The 23,754-nt window shown below is 41.5% G+C and overlaps 1 protein-coding gene across 1 annotated transcript in view; it reads right to left on the reverse strand.

Moving 5' to 3' along the window:
- Positions 1-23,754, reverse strand: part of MYOM1 (myomesin 1) — a 277,203-nt gene that overhangs the window by 95,260 nt on the left and 158,189 nt on the right. The window contains exons 15-17 of the mRNA XM_030213070.1: positions 22,511-22,694; positions 9,931-10,105; positions 5,003-5,124 (exon numbers count right to left, since the gene is read on the reverse strand). Coding sequence (XP_030068930.1) covers positions 5,003-5,124; positions 9,931-10,105; positions 22,511-22,694 — 481 coding nt within the window. The remainder of the gene's footprint in view (positions 1-5,002; positions 5,125-9,930; positions 10,106-22,510; positions 22,695-23,754) is intronic.

Genomic DNA, 23,754 nt, shown 5'->3' on the forward strand with positions numbered 1-23,754 from the left:
CACTTTATTATTCCCTTATCTCTTATTTGTCTTGTTTGTCTGTACTAATTAGATTGTAAGCTCTGTCGAGCAGGGACTGTCTCTACATGTTCAAGTGTACAGCACTGCGTACGTCTAGTAGCGCTATAGAAATTATAAGTAGTAGTAGTAGTAGTACTTAATTAGAGACTTACCTCACTGAAGTAGAGATAAGACAGAGCAATGTATCTGGAAATGAATGATCTAAGTTTCTGGAGTTTTAATATTCATGTCATACTCTTTCTTCTCCAAATAGCCTATAAACATTGCTTGTTTTTTTGCAGATTGTAAAAGGAACGTAATTTCCTTTTATATTCTGCAATCTCTCTAATTTGTTTAAGAGGGTCTAAAGGTCCTTTGCTAGTGAAGCACATGTCACTCCTTGAGTAAATTATTACGTTAGTCCACTTTAAAGGTAATAAATAGAAATAAAACAAAACAAACAAAAGGGAAATTAGGGGACCTTTTACTAAGGTGCCCAACACGTGCCAAAATGGAGTTACTGCCAGACTACCGCGTGGCTCTTGCAGTAATTTCATTTTTGGCGCGCATCCGATGTGCACGTCTGAAAAATATTTTTTTATTTTGGGGCGCATGTAATGGACGCGCGCCAAGTGGCATTTGGCGCATGTAGGTCTTTACCACCAGGTCAATGGCTGGCGGTAAGGTCTCAGACCCAAAATGGACGAGTGGCGATTTTCATTTTGCCGCAAGTCCATTTTCAGCAAAAAAAAGGCATGTTTTATAGGCGCGCTAAAAAATGGATCGACGCGTGCCCAAAACCCGCGCCTACACTACTGCAAGCCATTTTTCAGCACGCCTTAGTAAAAGGACCAATAAGGTTCAGCCTACTCCTCAGATTCAACTTATAACCTGCAGCTCTTCCTACCAGCATATCTACGGACCATTTTAGACTCATTTACACTTTCCCTGTTATCTACTTTCCCTGTCTCCTCTATTCTATCTAATTTGATTGTAACCATCTCATCTCTGATCTGGCAATAGCCATTCAGTGCATTGTATACCACTTTGAGCCTGCAAAAATGTGGGAAAAACGTGGGGTATAAATGTGCAAAATAAATAAATAAATATCTCTTTATTAGAGACTAACTTAATTACCAAAGAGCATAGCCTTACCTTGAGACAAAGAAATTCCTATGCTGTAACTACAGCGACAAATTGAGCCTCAATAAAGCATGGAGCCATGAGCTCACCAATAAAGATGGAGCTGAGATCCACAAACAGAGATGAGGAACTTCCCCCACTTAGAGCTAAATGTGTGGCCTACACACCAACACGGAGTCTTGCTTCATATCAGAGCTAGAGCTGTGAAGCCTATATTAAGATGGGGTAGGACCCCATATCTGAAAGGTAGTCACAATCCACATTGAGAGATGGAAATGGGTCTGCCATATGCCATTTCCACCACTAGAAAATATTTTTTATTTTCTATCGCTGGTGGGTGTGGAGTGTGTGCGCCTGGTGGTAATCAGGCAGAGATTATCGCCGGGTTACCGCTGGAGCCCTCACTGCCTCTTAAATAGGAGGCAGTAAGGGCTCCAGAAGTAATTGGCTGAGTGGCAATTTTTTAAGTACCACACAGCCATTTACTGCCTCCTTTAAAAAAAAAAAACAACTCTTTTACGAAAGGGTCTGGTTTATTTAACCATGTCTTAATGGAGGAGGGGTGGATAAAGACCTTTGCTGAGCTGCAAAAACAATACCAGCTTCTACCAGCAGATTTCTTTCACTATTACCAGTTAAAACATTATGTTACCAGTCTCCCATGGGAGTCCTTAATGGAGGATGTGGAAGAGGAATTAGCAGAGGCGTTTTCGCTGGGGGCATAACAGAAGGTGCCATTGTCATTTCATCATAGACACATTAAAGACACAACCCCAGAGTTAGACTTTGCAAGGTTAGCAGAGGCATGGAGTGACGAATTACTACTACTACTTAGCATTTCTATAGTGCTGCCAGGGTTACGCAGTGCTGTACAAGTTTAAACATGGGGAAGGACAGTCCCTGCTCAAGAGAGCTTACAATCGGGGGTGGAGGTAACAGCAGCGCTACTTAAACAGCATGTCATTGGCCTTCGAACAGCACCACGGTGATGGCTCATTGGGAATTCCAGTATAAGTTTGTATTGAGGGCATATATTTCCCCTCGACAAGCTTTTCACATGGGATTATCGCCTGATGGAGCATGTAAGAAGTGTGGAGGAGAAGGAGCAAACCTGGGACATATGTTTTGGAATTGCCCAAATGTAATGGCTTTTTGGAAAAGATTATTAAAATTGGTGTCAGCTGTATGGCTGACCCGGTGGCACTATGATCCAAAGCTACTGTTTGGGCAGCTCAGGATGGGACCTCTGGTGCCCCTGGGTTTTCGAGACTTTGTGGTGCGAGCTATAATGATGGCAAAAAAAACCCCATCCTGACGGGGTGGTTGTCCACGCATACTCCCTCAATGCAACATTGGCTTGGTCAAATGATACTTCTGATGCGACTGGAGAGACTGAAGGCAAACAGCTCGACCCCCGCCAGGGCCTGGAGATTCTAACAAAGATGGGCTCCATTTTGGGATACACTCACCCCAGGACATTTATTGAACTTGTGATTGCAGATATAGAGAAAGCAAGGTTTGGTAAACTTGAGTACAGCTATTGATGTTGGGAGGAAGGGGGGGTAGGGGAGATTGAAAACAGAATTATGCTGTATGTTATGGAACTGGAGAGTTAATGTTTGTTTCTATATGCTTAATAAAAATGATTGAAACATAAATGATTTAGAGATGGGAGTAACTAGTGAGGTAATTAAATTTTCAGACTACACAAAGTTATTCAAAGTTGTTAAATCGCAAAATTACAAAAGAACCTTACGAGACTGGGAGACTGGGCATCCAAATGACAGATGACATTTATTGTGAGCAAGTGCAAACTGATGCATGTGGGAAAGAGGAACCCTAACTATAGCTATGTGATGCAAGGTTCCAAATTAGGAGTCACCGACCAGGAAAGGGATCGTGGTGTCATTGTTGATGATACGTTGAAACCCTCTGCTCATTGTGCAGTGGTGACTAAGAAAGCAAATAGAATGTTAGGTGTTATTAGGAAAGGAAAGGAAGACAAAAATTAAGGATTTTATAATGCCTTTGTATTGCACCTTAGTGCAACCATACCTCGAATACTGTGTGCAATTCTGGTCACCGCATCTCAAAAAAGATATGGTGGAATTAGAAAAGGTACAGAGAAGGGCGATGAAAATGATAAATGGGATGGGACAACTTCCCTTATAAAGAAAGGCTAAAGCGGTCAGGGCTACTCAGCTTGGAGAAAAGACGGCTTAGGAGAGATAGGATAGAGGTCTATAAAATAAAGAATGGTATGGGAGAATATATGCCGCCTTAGTTACTTCTGATTAAAGATTTGTAATAATTCTTCCCTAACTCTGATCGCCCTTTTCAATATAATGGGGTCTAAGAAAGCTTAATGAATCATGATTAAAAGAAAGTTTTATGTTTAGGAAGTATGTTATTACTTTCTTTGATGATTTAATTCTGAATGTTGTTATTGTTTCTCAAATAATGTGTTATGGCTGTATTTCAAAACAAGTGTATCCTTGTTTAAATGAAAAATTAATAAACAAATTGAATCATAAAATAAAGAATGGAGTGGAACAGATAGATATGAATCTCTTGTTTACTCTTTCCAAAAATCCTAGGACTAGGGGGCACGCAATGAAGCTACAAAGTAGTAAATTTAAAACAAATCGGAAAAAATATTTCTTCACTCAGTGTGAGTAAAAGGGCCCTGCGCTAGCAGCGGGGGCCATTTTTGCCATGTGCTGAAGCCCTTTTTACCATAGCAGCTAAAAAGGTCGAAAAAAGACATGGCCATGCAGTAAGACTGCTCTTACCGCGTTGCCATGCGGGGGGGGGGGGGGGGGGGGGGGAGCACTTACCACCACCCATTGATGTAGAGGTAAGGGCTCCTGCACTAATCTGGCTGTAACCAGGTAGCATGTGGCGCTGCCCGATTACCGCTGGGTAACCTCCCACGGAAATATTTTAAAAATATTTCCGCTAGTGCTGCGTACTGGGGGTGGAACTACCATTGGTGCCCGCGTTGGACTGGCAGTTGTAAAAGGGCCCCTAACTGACTATGCAGGGCAGATTGGTGTACATACTACAAAACATTCAGGAAAAAGGAAAGGAACTCCATTATTAATAGAATAGAAAGTCAATCTAACAGTGCACAAAAACTGCATCATGGAAAACGTTCAAAGAAGAGCGTCCAAAATGATAAAGGGGTCGGAACTGTTCTTATGTGAGGTTAGGGCTCTTCATCTTGGAAAAAGATGGCTAAGGGGGGATATGATGGAGGTCTACAAAAATCATGAGTGGAGTAGAATGGGAAAAAGTTAATTGCTTTTTCATTCTCGCAAAAAGTACAAAGACCAGGCGACACTCAATGAAATTACATGGAAATACTTTTAAAGCAAATAGGAGGACATATTTTTTCCATTCAAAGAATAGTTAAGCTCTGGAATTCGTTGCTGGATGATGTGGTAACAATGGTTAGCGTATCTTGGACAAGTTCCTGGAGGAAAAGTCCACAGTCTGTTATTGAGATGGACATGTGGGAAGCCACTGCTTGCCTTGGGATTGGTAGCATGGAATGTTGCTACTATTTAGGTTTTTGCCAGGCACTTGTGATATGGACTGGCTACTGTTGGAAACAGGATAATGGGCTAGATGGACTATTGGTCTGAACCAGTATGGCTATTCTTATATTCTTAAGGGCTGACTGTGAGATGCTGTTGTGAAGCAGAAAACAATGGCCTATAGAAAATCAGTGCTTGGAAGGAAATATGGATGGTGCTGAAAAACCACATTATTAACTACAGAATAGTAAAAACAGAATTACTTTTAAAACAAAAATGGTTTGTGGAGCTAATTATGAAGATGCAGAGGAACGTCTTACCAATGGCGGCCTTGACCTCTATAGCCTCTGATTCCGATGAGCAATCACTAAGTCCAGCAGCATTAACGGCTCTGACTCGGAAGACGTAATCCTTTCCAGTATCAAGCCCATGGCAAGTAAATCTAAAAATAAATGCATGAGGCAAACTTTCAGAGGCCATTAGCAAATGTATAGATCTCACAATATACAGTGTCTGCTATGGGGTTCTCTTATAATCTGAGCATGGCAGATTGCATTGGCCTAATTAGATTACATAACCACTGTTCGCTCTAAACTGAGCAGCAGTCCTCCAACTGTGTTGCTGACAGGGGGGGGGGGGGGATGGAGTGCTTCAATATTGTGTTTTCAATTGCTAGAGACAGGCAGATTCCATGGAGTTCTGCAGAGTTTGCTGGTCCTTCACTATTAAAAATGTGCTAGTGTAACAGTGCCACCCACTGGCAGGGGGACTCATGCTTAGCTTAGAGGGAACAGTGTACATAACCCCTAAACACTACCGGCTGGATTCTATATAAGGTGCAGCGAGTAGCACATGTTAAATTGTGCTTGGTGCCAATTTACGCACACTACTCAGTTGAGTAATAAGCCAATGATGATAATTGGCTGATAACAACCAATTTTCATCACCAATTGCCAATAATTTGGAATTTACACATGCTTCTTTTTAGGCATATTCTAAAATGAGGCACGCGTACATTCCCACACGCATAGCTGAAAAGTGGTTGCGGCCATGGGAGGAGTGTAGGCATGTTGGGGCATCAATCAAATTTAAACCCATTGCTATAGAATTGGGGGGAACGTGCATACATTTAGGCACGGATATTTACACCAGGTTTTCAGTGGCGTAAATGGCCTATGTAAATGTAGGCATGTACCCCTGGCCTGTACGGTATCCTATAAACTGCATCTTACTGTAGACACAGTTTATAGAATAGCACTATGAAGGTTAATCTGACACGCCTACATTTTAGACCCCATATACAGAATCCGGCCCTAACAGGGTAACATATTGCCCAAGTGTGAGGGCCAGTTAGAAGCCAATTTCAAACCTATTTTATAGATGTACAGCATCTATTAAATACCACAGCAAAGTGGCAGAAATTGTGCCTAAATTTAAGCCACTGACATTTATGCCAGCTCTGGAGTAGGCTCAAATGTTCATGTGTAAAGTACAAGCATACACTTAGGGGTAAATTCAGCTGATGGTGGTGAGCATTTTGCTGACTGCTGTTGGCATTATTCCAGGATATTTAATGATGTGCCATGACTGGGCTTCGGCACTAATTAGCCAGTTTATGCAGCACCGGCTAACACATAGCCAGATAAGCTGATATTCAGAACTTGATAGCCCCTGGGGTAATTTTATATAAAAGTTCTTTCATATGTGTAAAAAATCCTTTCCACACACACAAAAAAATCTGGTATAAAATGAGCCTCTATGGGGTAATTTTACATGTGGAAAAGGGATCTTGCAAAGTGCACTGCTGAATAAGCGCATAGAAGTGTACTTTTGCTTTGAATATTACCCTAGGGAAACCACATTACATGTATCTATCTGCTGTTTGATGGCCAACAAAAATGGAGCAGAACAAATGAAAATAATAAAAAAAAAGTTTATTAATGGTTAACAAACCAAAAATGTCTGACACGGGCATTTTGATGCTTATCTTTTTAAATTTGCATATTTATTATTTGCATATATATTTTTAATTTGTATATTTATTCGTATGCCATTTGGTGTTAGTAATATGTATGTATTTATTTTTGGTTGTAGCCCCTGACGCAGCCCATGTGTGGGTGAAACATGGCCCGTGTCGGGCATTTTTGGTTTGTTAACCATAAATAAACTTTTTTTTGGACTACTTTTGTCTGTTCTGCTCCATTTTTATTGGCCATCTTGGAATCTGCGGATAGACTGCCCTGTTGTTTCATTGGTCTATCCGCTGTTTGGCATGCCCAAACTTTTGGGGTTAATTTATTCACATTCACACTGGAATATTCAAAAATATGCATGTAAGTGTAAATCCTGGCCTAACCCCACTTTTGGGAACACCTCTGTCCAGTTTGGGTAAATTTATGCACATATAGGCTATAACTACCTAGAAAAGGTAGTCAATAATGTACGTTAAGGGAATATTGCACAATAAACAGCAAAAATTGTGCACTATTTTACCAAATGCTGCACATTAATGAGATGCAAAGAATGCAAACACCTCATTCTTATGTAAATTGAATAATGCAGCTCCTGTTGAACTTCTTAATGCAGCTTGCTGGAGTTATTTTTCCTGCATGTGGCCCAATATTCCTGGGCATCACCTTAAAGGGACCAGCATTATCAATACAACCTGTGGTCTGGGGGTCCCTCTCTCCAGGAAAGACCCCTTAAGAAAACCCCCAACCATCCCACAGCCAAGTCACATTAGTTTGGAAGTAACTAAGCCCTATCTCATGTTATGTTTAATCCCCCAGAACCCCTGGAAGACCCCCCCACCCACTATAGGCTCCTTGGAAAAATCGTTGGTGGTGTAAGGGTCACAGGACAGGAGTGATCTCCAGTTACTCTTGTCCCTGCCAGCACCAGGTTCAAGATGGGACCTGTGATGCCTAAGGGTAGCCTTGTGTTACTATCACTAGTGATCAGGCTGCCATATAAAGGTGGGGGACCCTATGGGTAGGTGAAGGATCTTGTAAAAGTCCAGGGGAGTCAGCGGGAGTGAGGGTGGGGGCTGGAAAAGACTAATGAACTAGCAAGAAGGGCAATGCTGTAAGTGTGCACCAGTGGTTAGGCTCCACATGCAAAAGTCAATGACAACTTAATCACCAGTTTTGTGTGCACTTGCCCTGTGCTAATCTGTAAAGGTTCCTATAAGTGGCACTGCACGTACCTGTGAGGGAGGTGTACATGCAGGGGTGTGCTGGTAAATTGTTAACAGGGGGCTCTCTCTCGCCAGCAAAGTAAAAGAGAATTCAGGAGGGGCCCAAGCCCACATTTTGGGATCCATTTGTTAAAGTAGCCATGGAGAACCGACTCCCAAAATTCTTAAAAACTTAACAAACGGCCCTCGAGAGTCTGTGAGAGCCTGCTCCAGCACACCACTGTGTACATGTGGGCATGTCTCACACCGACACATGCACCTTATAGAATACTATAAGATGTACATGTAGCTTGCAGTGTTTACATGTGCCTATTTATGCCAGCCATTGACCTCCTGGCAGTGCACACATTTTGGTGCACTAATGCCAGTTTGCACCACTATTCTAGAACAAACTCTGGACACCCAGATGCCATTATAGAATTGGCACAAACTGCTCTGCATTGGGGAGCCCAAATGAGGGCACCAATTTATAGACTTGCCACCTTAGTGACTTCCGCAGTAAACTAAATTGAACAAAATGCCATATTTTACTGCAGCTTAGAAACTTCTCCCCTAAAACTAATGACTCAGGAAATCTATTGCATTCCATAATGTGTCTTATATTCCGCTTTTTCAAAGACTTTCAAAGCGGATTACAATCGCTGCCCTCTTTAAGCTAAGTGAGTGTACTCCACCTGCACTGCTACTAGTAGGGGGTGGTGCTTCAATGCTATGTTTTCAATTGCTAGAGACAGGCAGGTTCCCTGGAGTCTGCAGAACTTGTTTGTCTTTCACTATTGAAAACATGATAGTTAAACAGCACCCCCCACTGGCAGGACTGTCGCTGGAGGACAGTCTTTGGGGCAAACCTTGCCAGTTAGGTTTTCAGGATACTCACAATGAATAATCATGAGAGAGATCTGCATGCCCTACCTGAATATTTATTATAGGTATCCTGAAGACCTGACTGGTTAGGTGTGTCCCGAGGATTGGCTTGATAACCACTGGCTTACAGGGAACAGTGATTACAATGTACATATGAATTTTCTCTCCTAATTTGTCATTCTGCACCTTTAACTGCTTCTTCATAAAGAACAATGGATTCAAGGATATTCTTCTTGTCATCAACAGTGTCTGAAAGAATGTTTATGTTTATTTGCTATACCACCCTTTGACAACAGCAAAAGTGCAGTTTACAATAGGCTAGAAATGAAAATTAGAGGGTGAACAAGGACTCCGTAATGACAGGAAAGTGGCAACAAAGACATACAGTGAAAACAGATGGTAACACATCGTTAAGCAATAGACTAGTCAGTATCAAAGATATTACATGTCAATTTAATTTAATAGCAGCATTTCTATCCCGCTTAACCGTCAAGTTCAAAGCGGGTTACAAGACAATAATTACAATTCAATACAGATTAACAATTCCACAGTCAATAAAAACAATAAATCTTCAAATATTTCTGAAACAGCCATCTTTTTATAGCTTTCCTAAAACACATGTATTGTGAGATATTTCTCACAATGATGGCAGCCACCACTTTTATTAACAATATTCAGAAAAGTCAGAGTGTTCAGCAGCATTTCAAAGCATGGTACAGAGCTTATGTTAGCATTTTCTGATGTACATCAGTACAATCAAGAAACTGATGGCAGATGAAGACCACAAGATCCTACTGCAGAGATGCCAAGTTACCCAGTTCCAGGCTGGAGATTTTGGGCCAGTACTAGTTTTGAACTTATTTTCCAAGGCAGTGTGGGATTTGTAGTCCCTGATTCTGCCCATTGAAATCAGTGCTGCAAGTTCCATAATGCACCAGGATGCGGTGGTTAGAAATCCAGGACTGGCCCAAAATCTCCAGCCTGGAACTGGGTAACTTGGCATCCCTGCAACTGCTCTGCTTGAGTTTTATTGTGTTCTGCAATACTGAAGAGCCTTCTTTATCTCTCAGTTTCAACGTGCTTCCATGCTTCAAATCATCCTCATCCAAAATTAAAATGACTTGATGGCATGAAGCTATGCTGTCTGAAAATCAGTAAGCCAACATACCACATTTGCATTGCTATTACCTGAGGTCCTGTACCGGGTTATTGTTACATGGTTCCCATTTACCAGATCCAGCCACACTTCCTTCAATATAGTAACCAACCAGCTCCTTAGCATCCTTGGGCTCCTCCCAAGTAAGAACCACTGAGGCATCAGTATTTCTGCTTGGTACTGGACGGCCTGGAGGTTTGGGTATATCTAAGAGAAAAAAAAACGTGAAGAAAAATAAGTTTACAGAGTCGTCTCATTGAAAATAAATCAATGAACAATTGATTGTAAGATATACTTGGGCAATCAGGACATAATTCTAAGGTGCATTAACCAAAGACTATGCGTCAATTCTCAAAAAACTACATACATGTCATTTTTTTTTACCCATATACAATTTTCTAAAGGTTCATTTTACCAACAGAAATGGCTTTAAAACTACCCTCCCTGAAGCCATCCACTAGTTGGAAATAGCCCTTGTGGGTTTATACAGTTATGAATGCACACATTCTGTTCTTCATTCTATCACATGTACTGAAAATATATAACCTTTGATAATGAAAGAACAAATGCCAACTGGTCAGTTCAATATATTTGAGACCAGAAAAGAGGCTGTACAATTAGCTATCCAGGAAAACGAGACACATAAAAGCAATGGGACTCCAAACTTTAGCAGAGACTATAGGGGAAGGTAAATAGAAGTGAATAGGGCAATAATGAGTTTATTGGGTTCTCTGTACTAAGCAGTGGCATAGCCATGGGGGACCTTGGGGTCCTGGGTCCCTCCATTTATGGCTCATGCCACCTCCACAACTGTAGTACCCTTTGACTGGCTGAAGGGGGGGATGCACAATCCCCACCAGCCGATGAGATCCACAGCCGGAACTGCCCCTGCGCTATCTGTGCAGGGAAGAAGTTGATTGCCTCCCTTCTTGTCGCCATGTCAGCACACCTCGTGTATGCTCAGTTCGTGTATAAATGAGGACTGAATTAGGCCCTTCAGTGCCTTGTAGAGTCTATCTGTTAATGCTGTGGCAGAAAATTCAAGTTTTAAAACTGTGGGGAAAAGGGAATGGAGACTAGCTAATAAAGTGTGCTTCTTTTAGGAAGATATCCAAACCTTTTTTAAGCCCCGCTAAGCAAACTGCTTTTACCATATTCTCTGGCAATGAATTCCAGAGTTTAATTACACGTTGAGTTTTATTCTTTGCTTTCCTTGTACATGTGTTTTTACTTTTGAGGGAAAGACATATATGTTTTTTGACCCTACACATAGTATCTAAAGAAGAATTGAGGATTATATTATTATAGATTTCACTGAATGAGCTTGCTGGGTTGGTAATGCTCTGTGTTTGATGTCTAATTTTCTTTATTTCCTTATCTCATATGTTTTCTGCTTCTTGGTTCCAGGATTACCTTATGATTGTGGATGAATGATTGAATGATTATTGTTTCTTTTGCCTTACATTTGTATTTTTTCCTTATTGGTTTGTTTGCATTTCTTAGACACAATTGGAATGGTGATTGTATTATGTAAAATCTAAAAAAAAAAAATTATAGCTTTTCCTGCATACTTCAGACTCCTTAGTTTCCTCAGTCAATTACAAAGCTCAAAATAGCGAGACAACTCTCAGGGAGGTGGGAGGGATTGTATGAAGGATCAATTCCGTTGTCTTTAGAAAATATCTGTTACAGGCTTTTCTTATTGACATGCAAGACTAAGAGGCACACAAGTGGGTGACTCCCAAGCTTAGGGTTGCTCCAGAAGGAATTGTCTTAGTCTTTGGAGCAGCCTGCACATTCAAGTGCAAGGGCTGTTAACTGACAAGGACAGATTAACCAGCATCACTTGACCAATGGCACTGTTCGCTACTGAAGAATGGTCCAAACAATAAGGTGCAATAAAAATATGAGGATAGGACCAGATATTTGCCTTGCAAAAGGTGTACAAACAAAAAGAGCAACACTGGGCCTTCAAGACTGAGACAACAGGAGTATTTTATTGACAAGTGACCCGACACGGGCCGTGTTTCGGCATTAAACAATGCCTGCCTCAGGGGTCAGGGTCTGGATGTAATTTGTTTGTGTCCAATGTCTCCGAAAGTAAACGGAGAAGATCTTTACAACTAAAATCGCCTGTGAGACTATACTCCTATATAAGCTTTTTCTTTAGCAAAAGCAAAAAGCTAAAGCTAAAGAAAAAGCTTATACAGGAGTTCTTCACTCTACATCGCTGCTGTATAGTCTGACAGGCGATTTTAGTTGTAAAGATCTTCTCCGTTTACTTTCAGAGACATTGGACACATATATATATTTCTAAACAAATTACATCCAGACCCTGACCCCTGAGGCAGGCGTTGTTTGACACCGAAACATGGCCCGTGTCGGGTCACTTGTCAATAAAATACTCCTGTTGTCTCAGTCTTGAAGGCCCAGTGTTGCTTTTTTTGTTGTGCACTTTTTATGTATGCTGTTTACCCTCTCTGTTTGCCTTGCAAAAGGTGTTCAATAAGGCAGACTTCAGTAGGGTTGCTATAGTTGTAATAAACTGATAAAACTTGACCTTGGAGATTAGAGGAATATCCATAGCAGAACTGTGTACAAAAAGTAAGCCAGTTTGCTAGGATTCTTTTTGCCCTGGCCTACCAAATCTATTTGAATCAAACGAAATACACAGTTGAGTTGACTCTGTCAAGATGCAGCTCTTTCCAAGTAGCAGGTGAGAACCTATTTACAAAAAAGGAGTATGAAGGGCCTTCTCTCAAGCTTCCGGATGAGGTTTCAGACAGAAGATTGGAAACATTATTTATGATTCAGGTGGAAAGGCAATGCAACCTTAGGTAAAAATTTGGGATGCATCCAAAGGATGACTTTGTGAGGATGGAACCTGATATATGGTTCATATGTTAGGCATACCTGAAGTTCATTAACTCTTCCAGCTGATGTGATAGTTACCAGTAAGAGTACTTTGCTACTCAGAAGAGCACTTTCCAAGTTAGGAATTTGAAAGTCTCTATGTATAGGTTCAAAAGGAGACTTCATGAGTGAAGTGAGGACTAGGTTCAGGTCCAGAGGCACATATGGCTTCTATAATGAAGGTTCTAAATTAAGTGGGCCTTTCATAAAGTGTGCAACCAGCTGCAATTGTGAAGCTGGAAGGTTATCTACTGGAGCATGCTATGCTGATAGTGTACTGAGATGTACTCTGATAGAAGAGGTTTGAAGTCCAAGCTACATAAGTGGCATAGGTACTATAGAATCATCAAAGGAAGGAATGTAATAGGGTCAGGGCTACTGGCACAGAACCAGGCTGAAAATCTTTTCCATTTGAAAGAATACATTTGCCTACTGGAAGGAAGAATACATTTGCCTACTGGAAGGCTTCTCAGCAGCTAACATGTCCTAGATGGGCTATGGAATGTCAACAGTAGAAGCTAGAGACTTTTCAATTTCCAAGCTAAAGACTTGAGTTCTGGATGAAAACACTGGCCCTTGTGTTGAGTGATCAGTGCTGAGAACTGGAGCAGCTTGTGAGGAAGTAGAACTGCCAGGTTCTGGAGAAGAGGGAACCAGTTCTGTTGAGGCCAATAGAGCACTATAAGAATCGCTGAGCAATGGCTTTGCTGGAATTTGTGCAGTATTCTTGATATGAGTGGAACTGAAGGGTGAGTAAATAAGTCCATGGGATTGGTAGTGCATCTGTTGCAAGACAGGGCAGGGGAGAGGGAAGATAGAATTAACAGTAGAGAGGAAACATGGAAGGGCATTTTTGATATGACACCTAAGTTGGACTTTGGACGTTTTGAGGTAAATGTTCCAATTCCAAATAGCAAATGTAACCATTTGTATCAAGGTTTAGTGCTTTGTGCATTTATCTTTTCAGGCCATTTTCGAAAAAAAATGCACAGCTGAAATACAGAGAAAATCAAGTCAATGGGATGTAGGAGAGGCCAACATTTTTAGAAGACTGGTCCCCCAAACATCCTAGGAGAGCAATAGGGCATCCTAGGGGGTATTGCTGTGGACTTCATATAAATGCTCCCAGGTACACATTTCACCATTGCTCCCTTATCTTGTCTGCTGAGCCATCCAAACCCACCCAAAACCCACTACCACCAACTGTACACTACAGTAGCTCATGGGTGAAGGGGGCACCTATATGTGGGTACAGTAGGTTTCTGGTGAGTTTTGGAGGGCTCAGTTTCCACCACGTGTAACAGGTAGGAGGAGGTATGGGTCCACCTGTCTACAGTGCACTACATCAACCACTAAGCTACTCCGAGTACTGCATGCTGCTCTACTGGACCTGACTATAACATCTGAGGCTGTCATAGAGGCTGGTGAGTACTATTTTTATTAACATTTTGAGGGGCTGGAAGAGGGTCAGTAACCACTTGGGGGAGTAAGGGGGGGGGGTCATCCCTGAACCCCTTCAGTGGTCATCTAGTCATTTAGGGCACCTTTTTATGTTTTATTTGTTAGAAAAATAGGTCTAGACCAAAACGTTGAAGTTCCATTATGACTGTAAGATGTCCAAGTGTTAGGCATGTCTTAAACCCATCCTAATCCCACCTTTGAAACACCCCAACATGCCTCTGGATGCACTGCAAACAAAATGCATAGATAAATGTCTGCAAAACAGGTTTTGAAAGTAACGATCTGGATATTTTGAGAAGAAATCTGTCAAAATGGGGTTTCATGACACTTTTTGGACATTTTTCTCTTTTGAAAATGAACCCCTTTGCATTATCTTCACTAGGTAAGAAGTTGATGTGAGGTGTTCCTCAAACTCGAAAGATGGATATCAGAATATCTACACTGAGGGACACTGCTGAGCTTATCGGTTAACTGATTCTACTGTCCAGGTATATAAGCGGCCCATATCTGGTTGTGGGTGGCTATCGCAAAGTGCCAGATCCTGGCTGCTTCTTGACAGAGGCAAAGAGAGTCTGGTCTCCTGACTGTGGGGAGCCACAGGGCTTGCCGCTTTCTCTAATCCTATTCAATGTTATGATGGCTCCATTAGGTGAAGTGCTAGAGGCACCAGGGTTCTGCACTTTTATTAACCCAGACAATGTCACAATCTATATCCCTTTCAAGACTGGTCTTCCAGAAATTGTCCCTAAGGTTAGGCATGGTCTGGATTTGTTGGAATCCTGGGCTTCTGAATTAAAGTTTAATTCAAATAGAGATAAGACTAAATTTTTTTGTGGTAACCAACCCAGAGGTGTAGCCAGGTTTTGATCTCAGGGGGAGCAGACTTTTATAAAATAGGCACCGGTTGGGGTCAGCTAGACAGCAGTGTCTGTGTTGTTGCTCAAGGGCTGTTGCAGGCACTAATTAATACAGGCTGTCTCTGTTGCGTCCTGCCTACAAGGAAACAGTAAGTTACATCAGGAGGCAGGAAGCAGGATGCAGAAGAGGTCCCTGGACTGTCCAGAGCAGGCAACCTGTCTTCTTAACTACCTAGCACACACATTTATTCCACTGCTAGACACCTCGTTAACATTAGAGTAGCCATACTGGGTCAGACCAAGGGTCCATCTAGCCCATTATCCTGTTTCCAACAGTGGCCAACCCAGGTCACAAGCACCTGGCAGAAACCCAAATTGTGACAACATTCCACGATAACAATCTAATCCGAAATAGGGAGCCATAAAAGAAAAAAAAACAACAAAAATTGAAATAGAGACCCCCTCCTCTCTGCCCAAGGAAGCCAGACTCTACAAGCAGTGCAATACTGGTAAAAAAAAGAAACAGAAATGCATTTTCTCCTGTACTTTGGAAAATAAAAATTGAAAAAAAAATGTACCTTTTACAAAACAGGTATTTGTATTTTCAAATGTAAGCCACATTTAATCCGACTTTGCTTGGGATAATGTGTGATATAAATGTGTAAAAAAAAATCCTTTATCCTCCACCTTTTAAGACACTGCCTATCCTGCTGGATAGTGAAGGCACAAGGAAAGCAAGTTTGGTCCAGTGAAGACTAACTCAAAATAACCAGTTCCTTAGATGGGCCCTAGTATTACCATTATTAAAAACGCAACCATACCATGCCTCTGTGGTTATGTCCACTAATGTTAAATGATTAACTGGATTTCTTGAAAGGATTATATAAAAGTAGGATGCAAGACTAGGGACACAAATATACATTTATTTATTCAATATCACAATTCCTCATGCACAGCCACAAAACAACTTTTTAGGGTGGATAGTGTTCCTTTTATTATCGACCAGATAGAGATAAGAGTTTTCAGTTTTGGCACAGTCATCACAAGCAAAAAATATAAGACAACCAATGGACTGCATTAGGGGCTTATAGCCCATTTATGTTTAAACAAAAGAGATCTGATGAAACAAAATATTTCTTTTTATTTTGACTTATAAAACCACTTGTCCCTGAAACACTTTCAAAACAGAATAATTTATTTATTTATTTATTTATTTATTTATTTATTTGTTGCTTATATCCCACATTTTCCCACTCGTGCAGGCTCAATGTGGCTTACAGTAAGTTAAATAAAAGTACAAACTTAAAGGTTATGCAAGCATCTAACAGAGTGAACTAGATAGGGAAGGGGACAAAGGATACATTAATCAACATTGTAAGTTGAGGAGTAAGTCTTAGCAAAGAGGAATGTCTTTAACAACTTCTTAAAAATCCATTTGTGTATCTAAAAGAAAGTTCTACAAAATAGATGATGTGATTCCATGTGCCCCAATGAAAGGAGAGTTTAATTCTACTTCCATTTAATTTCAATACATTCTATTGCCTTTAAAACACCAGGCTTCCCAAGGCAGATTACAACAACAGTTAAGATGAACCCATCAGGAAACAGGATATCCTCACTGAAATCTGGACATCTGTATTGTATAGAACAAGAACAGTGAAGAAAAATGAGCTCAACTGAACCTATAGAGTTTATAATTGTGGTTTCTACCGGCTACAATATTTTTTGAAGCTGTTTTAGTGATATTCAATTGTTATTTCTTTTCTCCTCCCACTTTAAAGGCACTGCTTATCTAACTGAAACAGCTTTAGACTTGCTACAGATGGACCAACAATAAAAAATGACAAGGTGGAGGCAGCAGCTCATAAGTTTGCTTGCTTTGTTTCGAGTGAACGGCAATGACGGCTGTGCGGGGAAGTGGAAACAGATTAACCAAACCGGCTTCCTTGCTTACAATGGACTAGATAGGCTCACTTCCACTCCTGTCTATTAAAGCCTCCTTGGGCAGCTCTTTCTCCCTTCTCCACCCCCCCCCCCCCCCGAGTCTTACATCTTTCGCGTTTCGCCCGCAGCCTCTCTACAGTCCGCGTGGTCATTTGCAGTGCCCTGAAGCGTTCTCTGTCTGGCACCAGCGATTCAGATAGTCAGCCTTCTTGCCAGCATTGGGGCCTCTCCTCAGGCACGTCCCACCTCTGCGGAAAACATGACGTTGCATTACAGTAGGCGGGACGCACCTGAGGAGAGGCCCCGACGCTGGCAAGAAGGCTGACTATCTGAATCGCCGGTGCCGGACGGAGAATGCTTCAGGGCTGTAAAAATGGCCATGTGGATGGGAGAGGCAGAAGAGACAGGAGAAGCTCGCACGGGAGGTGAGAGGACGGAGGTAGAGAACGATATTGGCATGTGGCGGCGGTGCATAGGTGCCATTTTTTCTAAAAGTCTGTTTGGGGGAGCAACCCCTCCCCCTGCGCCCCCTAGCTACGCCACTGAACCAACCCCTTTGACTGTACCGCATATAATAATTTTACTATTTACAATGTGTCGTACCCCCTAGACTCTACGTTTAGGGTACTGGGTGTATTAATTGACAGTCACCTCACGTTTGAGCCTCAGGTTTCCTCAGTAGTGAAAAAATCCTTCAGGTCTCTTTGGAAGCTGAGGAGAATCAGATCATATTTCTCGCCAGACAAATTTAGACTGCTAGTTCAATCCTTTGTTTTAACTCAGTTTGATTACTGCAATTCCATCTATGCTGGATGTAAGGAGGGTGTCCTAAAAAGGCTACAAATGGCCCAAAATACTGCAGCTAGATTTGTCCTCAAGGTATCACATTTTGATAGAGCCACTCTATTATTATTATGCAAGCTGTACAGTTTGACCATTAAAGCCAGGATTATTTTTAAATTATGTGTTTTTTTCTTTCAGAAATTATATGACATGACACTGGATTATATGCAGCCCTTAATAACAACTCCCCTATGCAATATAACCTCTGGTTCTAGGGACTATCTTGGACTTCATTTCTTAGATTGCAAGACAGTGCATTATAAGTTGGTTCACTCTGCTGACTTTAGATACCAGGGTGCTAAGTGGTGGAATTCATTGCCACTAATAATCAAGGGTCAGCCTGATTACTTGGTATTTTGTAAAAGACTGAAAACTCTCCTCTTTGAGAGGTTTTTATCCATTGATGGGGTATCTTAGATTGCAACTGGTCATCAATGGTCTATATTTGATATTTTGTTTATGGCTTTGTAAAACTTGTCTATTGTTTATTTACTATTAGCACATTGAACTCGAGTATGTTTTGGATAATGAAGGGTATAAATGTCAAAATAAATAAGTAAATAAATAAATAAATAAAACAAAAATGGCTACTTGAATGTCCATTCAAATAAGTACAGTGAAACTGTGATGATGATAAAGGAATGATATTAGAGCATAGAACATTTGCCTGAGCTTCAAGTGGTTGATGTGGAGAATTGTTTCATATCTGGACCATGTTTCTTGCAATATTGGTTGTCTACATGAGCTCCACACCTTTGGGATGAGGAGTCTATAGTGAGGACTATCTGATGCTACCTCAGTGCAAATGTCACACACACTATTAAGTTGGGTCTGTGTATTCAACAGGGTAACAGGAGGTGAAGCAGGGAAGGTGGATGCAATATGATACAGAGAGGCTGGGTGCATTGATTCTACTGGAACCTGAGATTCCACTGATGATGATGCATTTTTAGTGAGCTAAGGTACTACAGGGACAGTTGCAACCGTGTGGCCCAAAATCTGTAACTAAGCTCTGCGGTAACTTTGGTCACTGATTGTAGAACCTGAACATGGGCCATGATCATTTGCATCTTGTCCTCTGGCAGAAAAGCTTTGGCTTGAGTAGACTCCATGGCAACTCCTATGATGTTGTTTGGTCAAAGTGTAGACTTCCAAAAGCTGGTAAGAAATCCTTGAGATTGTAGAAGTGTGATTGTTTTTGTAGAAGAATTAAGGCGTGTGACTGACTGAGCCACTATAAGCCAAATATCCAGGTACAGAAGTACTACATGATCTTGTTTGTGAAGGTGCTGAGGAAAGGCCAAAAGGGAGGACTTTGTATTGGAAATGATTGGATTGATGGGAAAACCTGCATATATGTGTCTTTGAGATTCAAGGTACACATGCAGTCTCCTTTGTAGGGTAGAGGAAGAATGCAGGAAATGGTGGTCATTCTGAATTTCTGAGTAATTATTGGTTAAGGTCCTTGAGATTGAGTATAGGATGCAAATCTACTTTAATTGGAATTAGAAAGTAGCTTGAGTAAAAACCTTGATTCTTCACCTTAGGCATAGGCGCCCGGTATAAGAGGCTTGGAGAGGCTAAGCCTTCCCCTGCTGCAGCAGAATGGATCAGCTGTGGAGTCCAGCTGCTCTGAGGGGATTAAATTGTTGATTTACCTCCATCCTCACAGCAGGAGCTGCAGTGAAAGCCCTCTAGCAGTTGTAGAAATTGGTTTATGGTTTGTTTACCTTACTGCTGGGAAAGCGGGGGGGAGGGGGGGGCTGGAGGTGTCCTGGGTTGCCAGGGAGATATTTAAGAAGGATGACTTCCTAATCTGCACTAAGGACAGATAGCAGCAGAACGGATACTGATCCAGCATGGTCAGAAAAAGTCACCAGACAACAAAGGTAGAAAAGATCATTTTATTTTCATTATAGTGTTTGGAATATGCCCACTTTGAGAATCAGGTGCTCAACATTAAAAGTTTATATTTATTTACTGATTTATGGCATTCTATCCCACATTAAACATGAATTAGGGTGTTTTGTGGCGCTACATGAGAATTGTGATGATATGATCCCTTGTTTCATATTGTTGATGATCTGCATTTTCCGTATGGGTGATATATTGGTGTATTAGGTCTGCCCAGTGTAATATTTATGGTACAGTGTCACGTCTGTGGCCGTGACCCCTCTCAGTCTCACCTTATTTCCTGTGGTCAGCTTCTGAGCTGGCTTCTGTCTGTTCTTTGTGAGTTAGTTCTGTCTCTGTGTGCTGGCTGTATTAGATTGTTGGTGTGCTGTCTCCCGTTCCAGATTTCAGCTCAGTCCAGTCCGGATCTTCCAGGCTGCCCGACTCTTAGTTGCCTGGTGATTGTTGCACCTGAGACTCAGCTGCCTGCTGGGCTTATTAGCCATTTGGAACCTCTCTGCCTTTGCCTTTGCATTGCGTCTAAGGCCCTGGTATGTTGGTGCTTGTTGCACTTCTGCTAGTCCGGTTGTTGCCTGAGATTCTTGCCTGTTTCTAGTTATTCTGTGTTTAGTTTACGTTTGCTTGCTTTCCTTGCCTGGTTTCTTGTTTGTATTCTGTGTTTAGTTTCTGTTTGTCTGTGTTCTGGCTTTGGGGCTGCTTGCAGCTCTTAGTTCTGTGTCTTGTTAGTCAGTGTTTGTTCCCGGTTTAGTGGCTGTTCTGCAGCTTTCTGTTCTGCCCTTTAGCTTTCCCTTCCTTGCCCAGTCTCCTGCCTTGCTGCCCATGTTCCTCCCTCTCCCCTCTGACCCTCAGTTCCTGTGCTGCCTTGCTGTTACCCAGTCCTGCCCTGTCCAGCAAGTCCTGCCGGCCACCTGAAGCCCAGAGCTCAACTCTGGGTGAAAAGTGGCCAAGTGCAGGTGAAGCCTAACTGCTTGCCTGAGATTTGCTTAGTCTCCGGTGTGGGGTGGTTTTGCCTGCCACTGCCGCTCCTCGGCAGTGGCCCAAGGGCTCACAACCCAGTTCCTGCTGTGAAAACATGACATACAGTAAGGTTCTGAGTGTGTTTTTGGCCAAAGTTGTGCACAGTGTTTTGCAGTTGAGCGATTGTGGTTAGAATATGCTTTGAGAAACCACTTTATTCTTTGACATATGATACATATCTAATATCTAAATTTAATAAAAGGTATTAATTGGGACTTTTATTTTTATTTATTTTTTCTGCTTGTTATCAGACAATTATGGATTTAAGCTCCACCCCTGGCCCCACCCCTAACCCACCCCCTTTAGCCTCCCCAAACAGTTGGGCCACCGACCGCCTATGACCTTAGGTGAGACAAGTTCTATGTTTGGAGAAATAAGTGGACAAACTCCTGTAATAATTCAGTGGCTGGAAGGAAGTTTGGTCCCTGGTAAAAGGTGATCCAGGGGATGGATGGTGAATCTGAGATGATAGCCATCCTGAATAACAGAAAGGGCCCAAGTGTCTGTGATGGTTTTTTGCCAGGCTGATAGAAAAAAAACTGAACCCTACCTCCCACAGGTAGAGCAGAATGAATATTTGAAAGAGACTGAACGTGAGAGTCATAGACAAATATAGGGTGTTGCTTAGGTTGGGTCACCTGCTTCCTGTTTGTGTAGCCTTATGGGCTACAGTAAGTTGAACCTGCTGAGATTGTTTTTTTGATCATAATATCTCTTGTGGTAATAACAACCATGTCTGTACTAGTTAAATGAAGAGCACCTAGCAGAGGTGGTTGATGTAGAGGGTTGAACTGCAGAGAGATGCTGAAGAGAGGAGCAATGGTTTTCAATCGTATACTCTGTTTCTTTATCTTTCTCTCCAAATAGCAAGTCTTTAGTATAAGATCTTCTAACTTGAAGTGGACATCTTCACCTAAGCCTGAAGCACAACCATGCTAGGTACTGGGCTGCAATTGTCAAAGCAGAGATTCTAGCAGAGGTTTAAAAAGAATTATAAACAGTTCTGATCAGATGTGTATTGCGTGAGTCAGCTTCTGCCAGTATGGAAGCTAGTTGCTCTTGGGCTTGCATAGAAAGAGCCAGTGAGATAACTTGTACCTGTATATAATATATAATCCACTTTGATTGTAACCACAGAAAGGCGGTATATCAAATTCCATCCCCTTTGTTCTGATAAGACCCATACCAATTCAAAATATGAGCCTCAATTGCAATTTCTTCTAAGTGGTCAAGTAATGGGGAATGATCCACCTAAGCAAGGACTGAGATCAGAACTAATCGCATCAATATAGCAAACTTAATTCATACAGCCTTCCTGTTCATTCTGCCCAACCCCTACCACCCTGCCCCCACCCCCCCCCCATTCCAGATCTAGTCCAGATGTCTTTCATAAGTAAGCCTGCATCCCCAGACTCTAGCTCTGACCACCTTCCCCAGGGAGACACTTCCACATTCTGAGTGCTGACTCTCTCCTCTACTGCAATCTTAGTATCAGTCAGCCCAAAGACCAGAAGGTGGTCTCAGGAATTAAATCCTGGTCCCTCGCATGATCGGGCACGTAATTCCCATTGAGCCACAGATTAGTTTTATCAATTCTCAGTTACATGGCACCAACACAGAAAGCTGACAATTCACATGAGCTGCAATCTTACGTATTACTTACCGAGTTTGTCCCCAATCAAAGTAGCTACAGTCGCTTCTGAAGGCTCACCCACACCAGCTGAATTGCATGATCGAACACGAAAACTATATGATTTCCCCTCTGCCAAGTCAAAAATAGCGAAGCGGGGCGACTTTACTGGGATTTCAGTGTTAACTCTCTGCCAGTCATCTGTGCCTGAAACACACTGCAGCAGAAAAGTGGATTAAACAGGATGCAGGAATTACCAAAAGCAGCAAAACATGGATATTATTTTCCACAAATGGTAAGTTTCAGGGATAATTTTATAACTATGTAAGTATGTACAGTAGATATGTTTTAAAGCAAAACAATGCACATACTTCTGCTTTGAAAAGACCCCATGTATATTGCACTTTACCACATACCAAGTTTCTGGATTAATTTGTTTGCCAATGTCTCAATTTTAAAACTATGCACACAAAAGGCACCCCTTCCCTAACCTTGCCTATTCAGTTCAGGTAATTATATGTGTACAAGCTGTGCCCATGTAACTTCACAGCCATATCAGGCACTAAGAGCTTGTTTCTCTGGTAAAAGAATTGTTTTACACGTGGAAATTTTTTTATAAATAACCCCGCTGGGTATTATCTAATCTAATCTAATCCAAGATTTGTACACCGCACTAATCCCAGCAAGAGGTTCATTTTAAGAGAGTCACACAAAAAATGAGGAATTCCATCAAAGACCAGCAGGAAAAAAAAGGTATAACCATCCTAAAGTTTATCAAACAAAAAAGTTTTCAACTTCCTTTTTTTTCCCAAAATATTTTATTAGTTTTCCAAATATAACAATAACAAGGAACAATAAAGGAAGGGATGGGGGAAGAGAAAAAAAGAGAGATAGAAAAAGAAATAGGAAAAATTGTCCAGGTGTTTGATATGTAAGTCCTTTGAGTTAGGCTAAAATTAGATTGAAGGTAGTTTTCCAAAGAGGACCAGACTTTTTTTGTGGAGACTGTTGCTCGATACTTCTCTGCCATGGCAAACTCAAATTGCTGATGTTGCAGAACTGTATTCCACCAAAAATGAACATTCAATAAATGTGCAGATTTCCAGTTCTGTAAAATATGTATTTGAGCAATGGTAAGGAGAATGTCTAGTAACTTTGCTTGTGAGATTGACAAGTCAAAAGATTTAGATGCAGACTTTAAAATTATGATGGAATAAGACAGGTCATCAACAATAGGTAGAATCTTTTCTATGATGCTCCAAACTTCCTTCCAGAAT

This window comes from Microcaecilia unicolor, chromosome 1 (assembly GCF_901765095.1).
Source record: "Microcaecilia unicolor chromosome 1, aMicUni1.1, whole genome shotgun sequence".
Classification (NCBI taxonomy): Eukaryota; Metazoa; Chordata; class Amphibia; order Gymnophiona; family Siphonopidae; genus Microcaecilia; species Microcaecilia unicolor.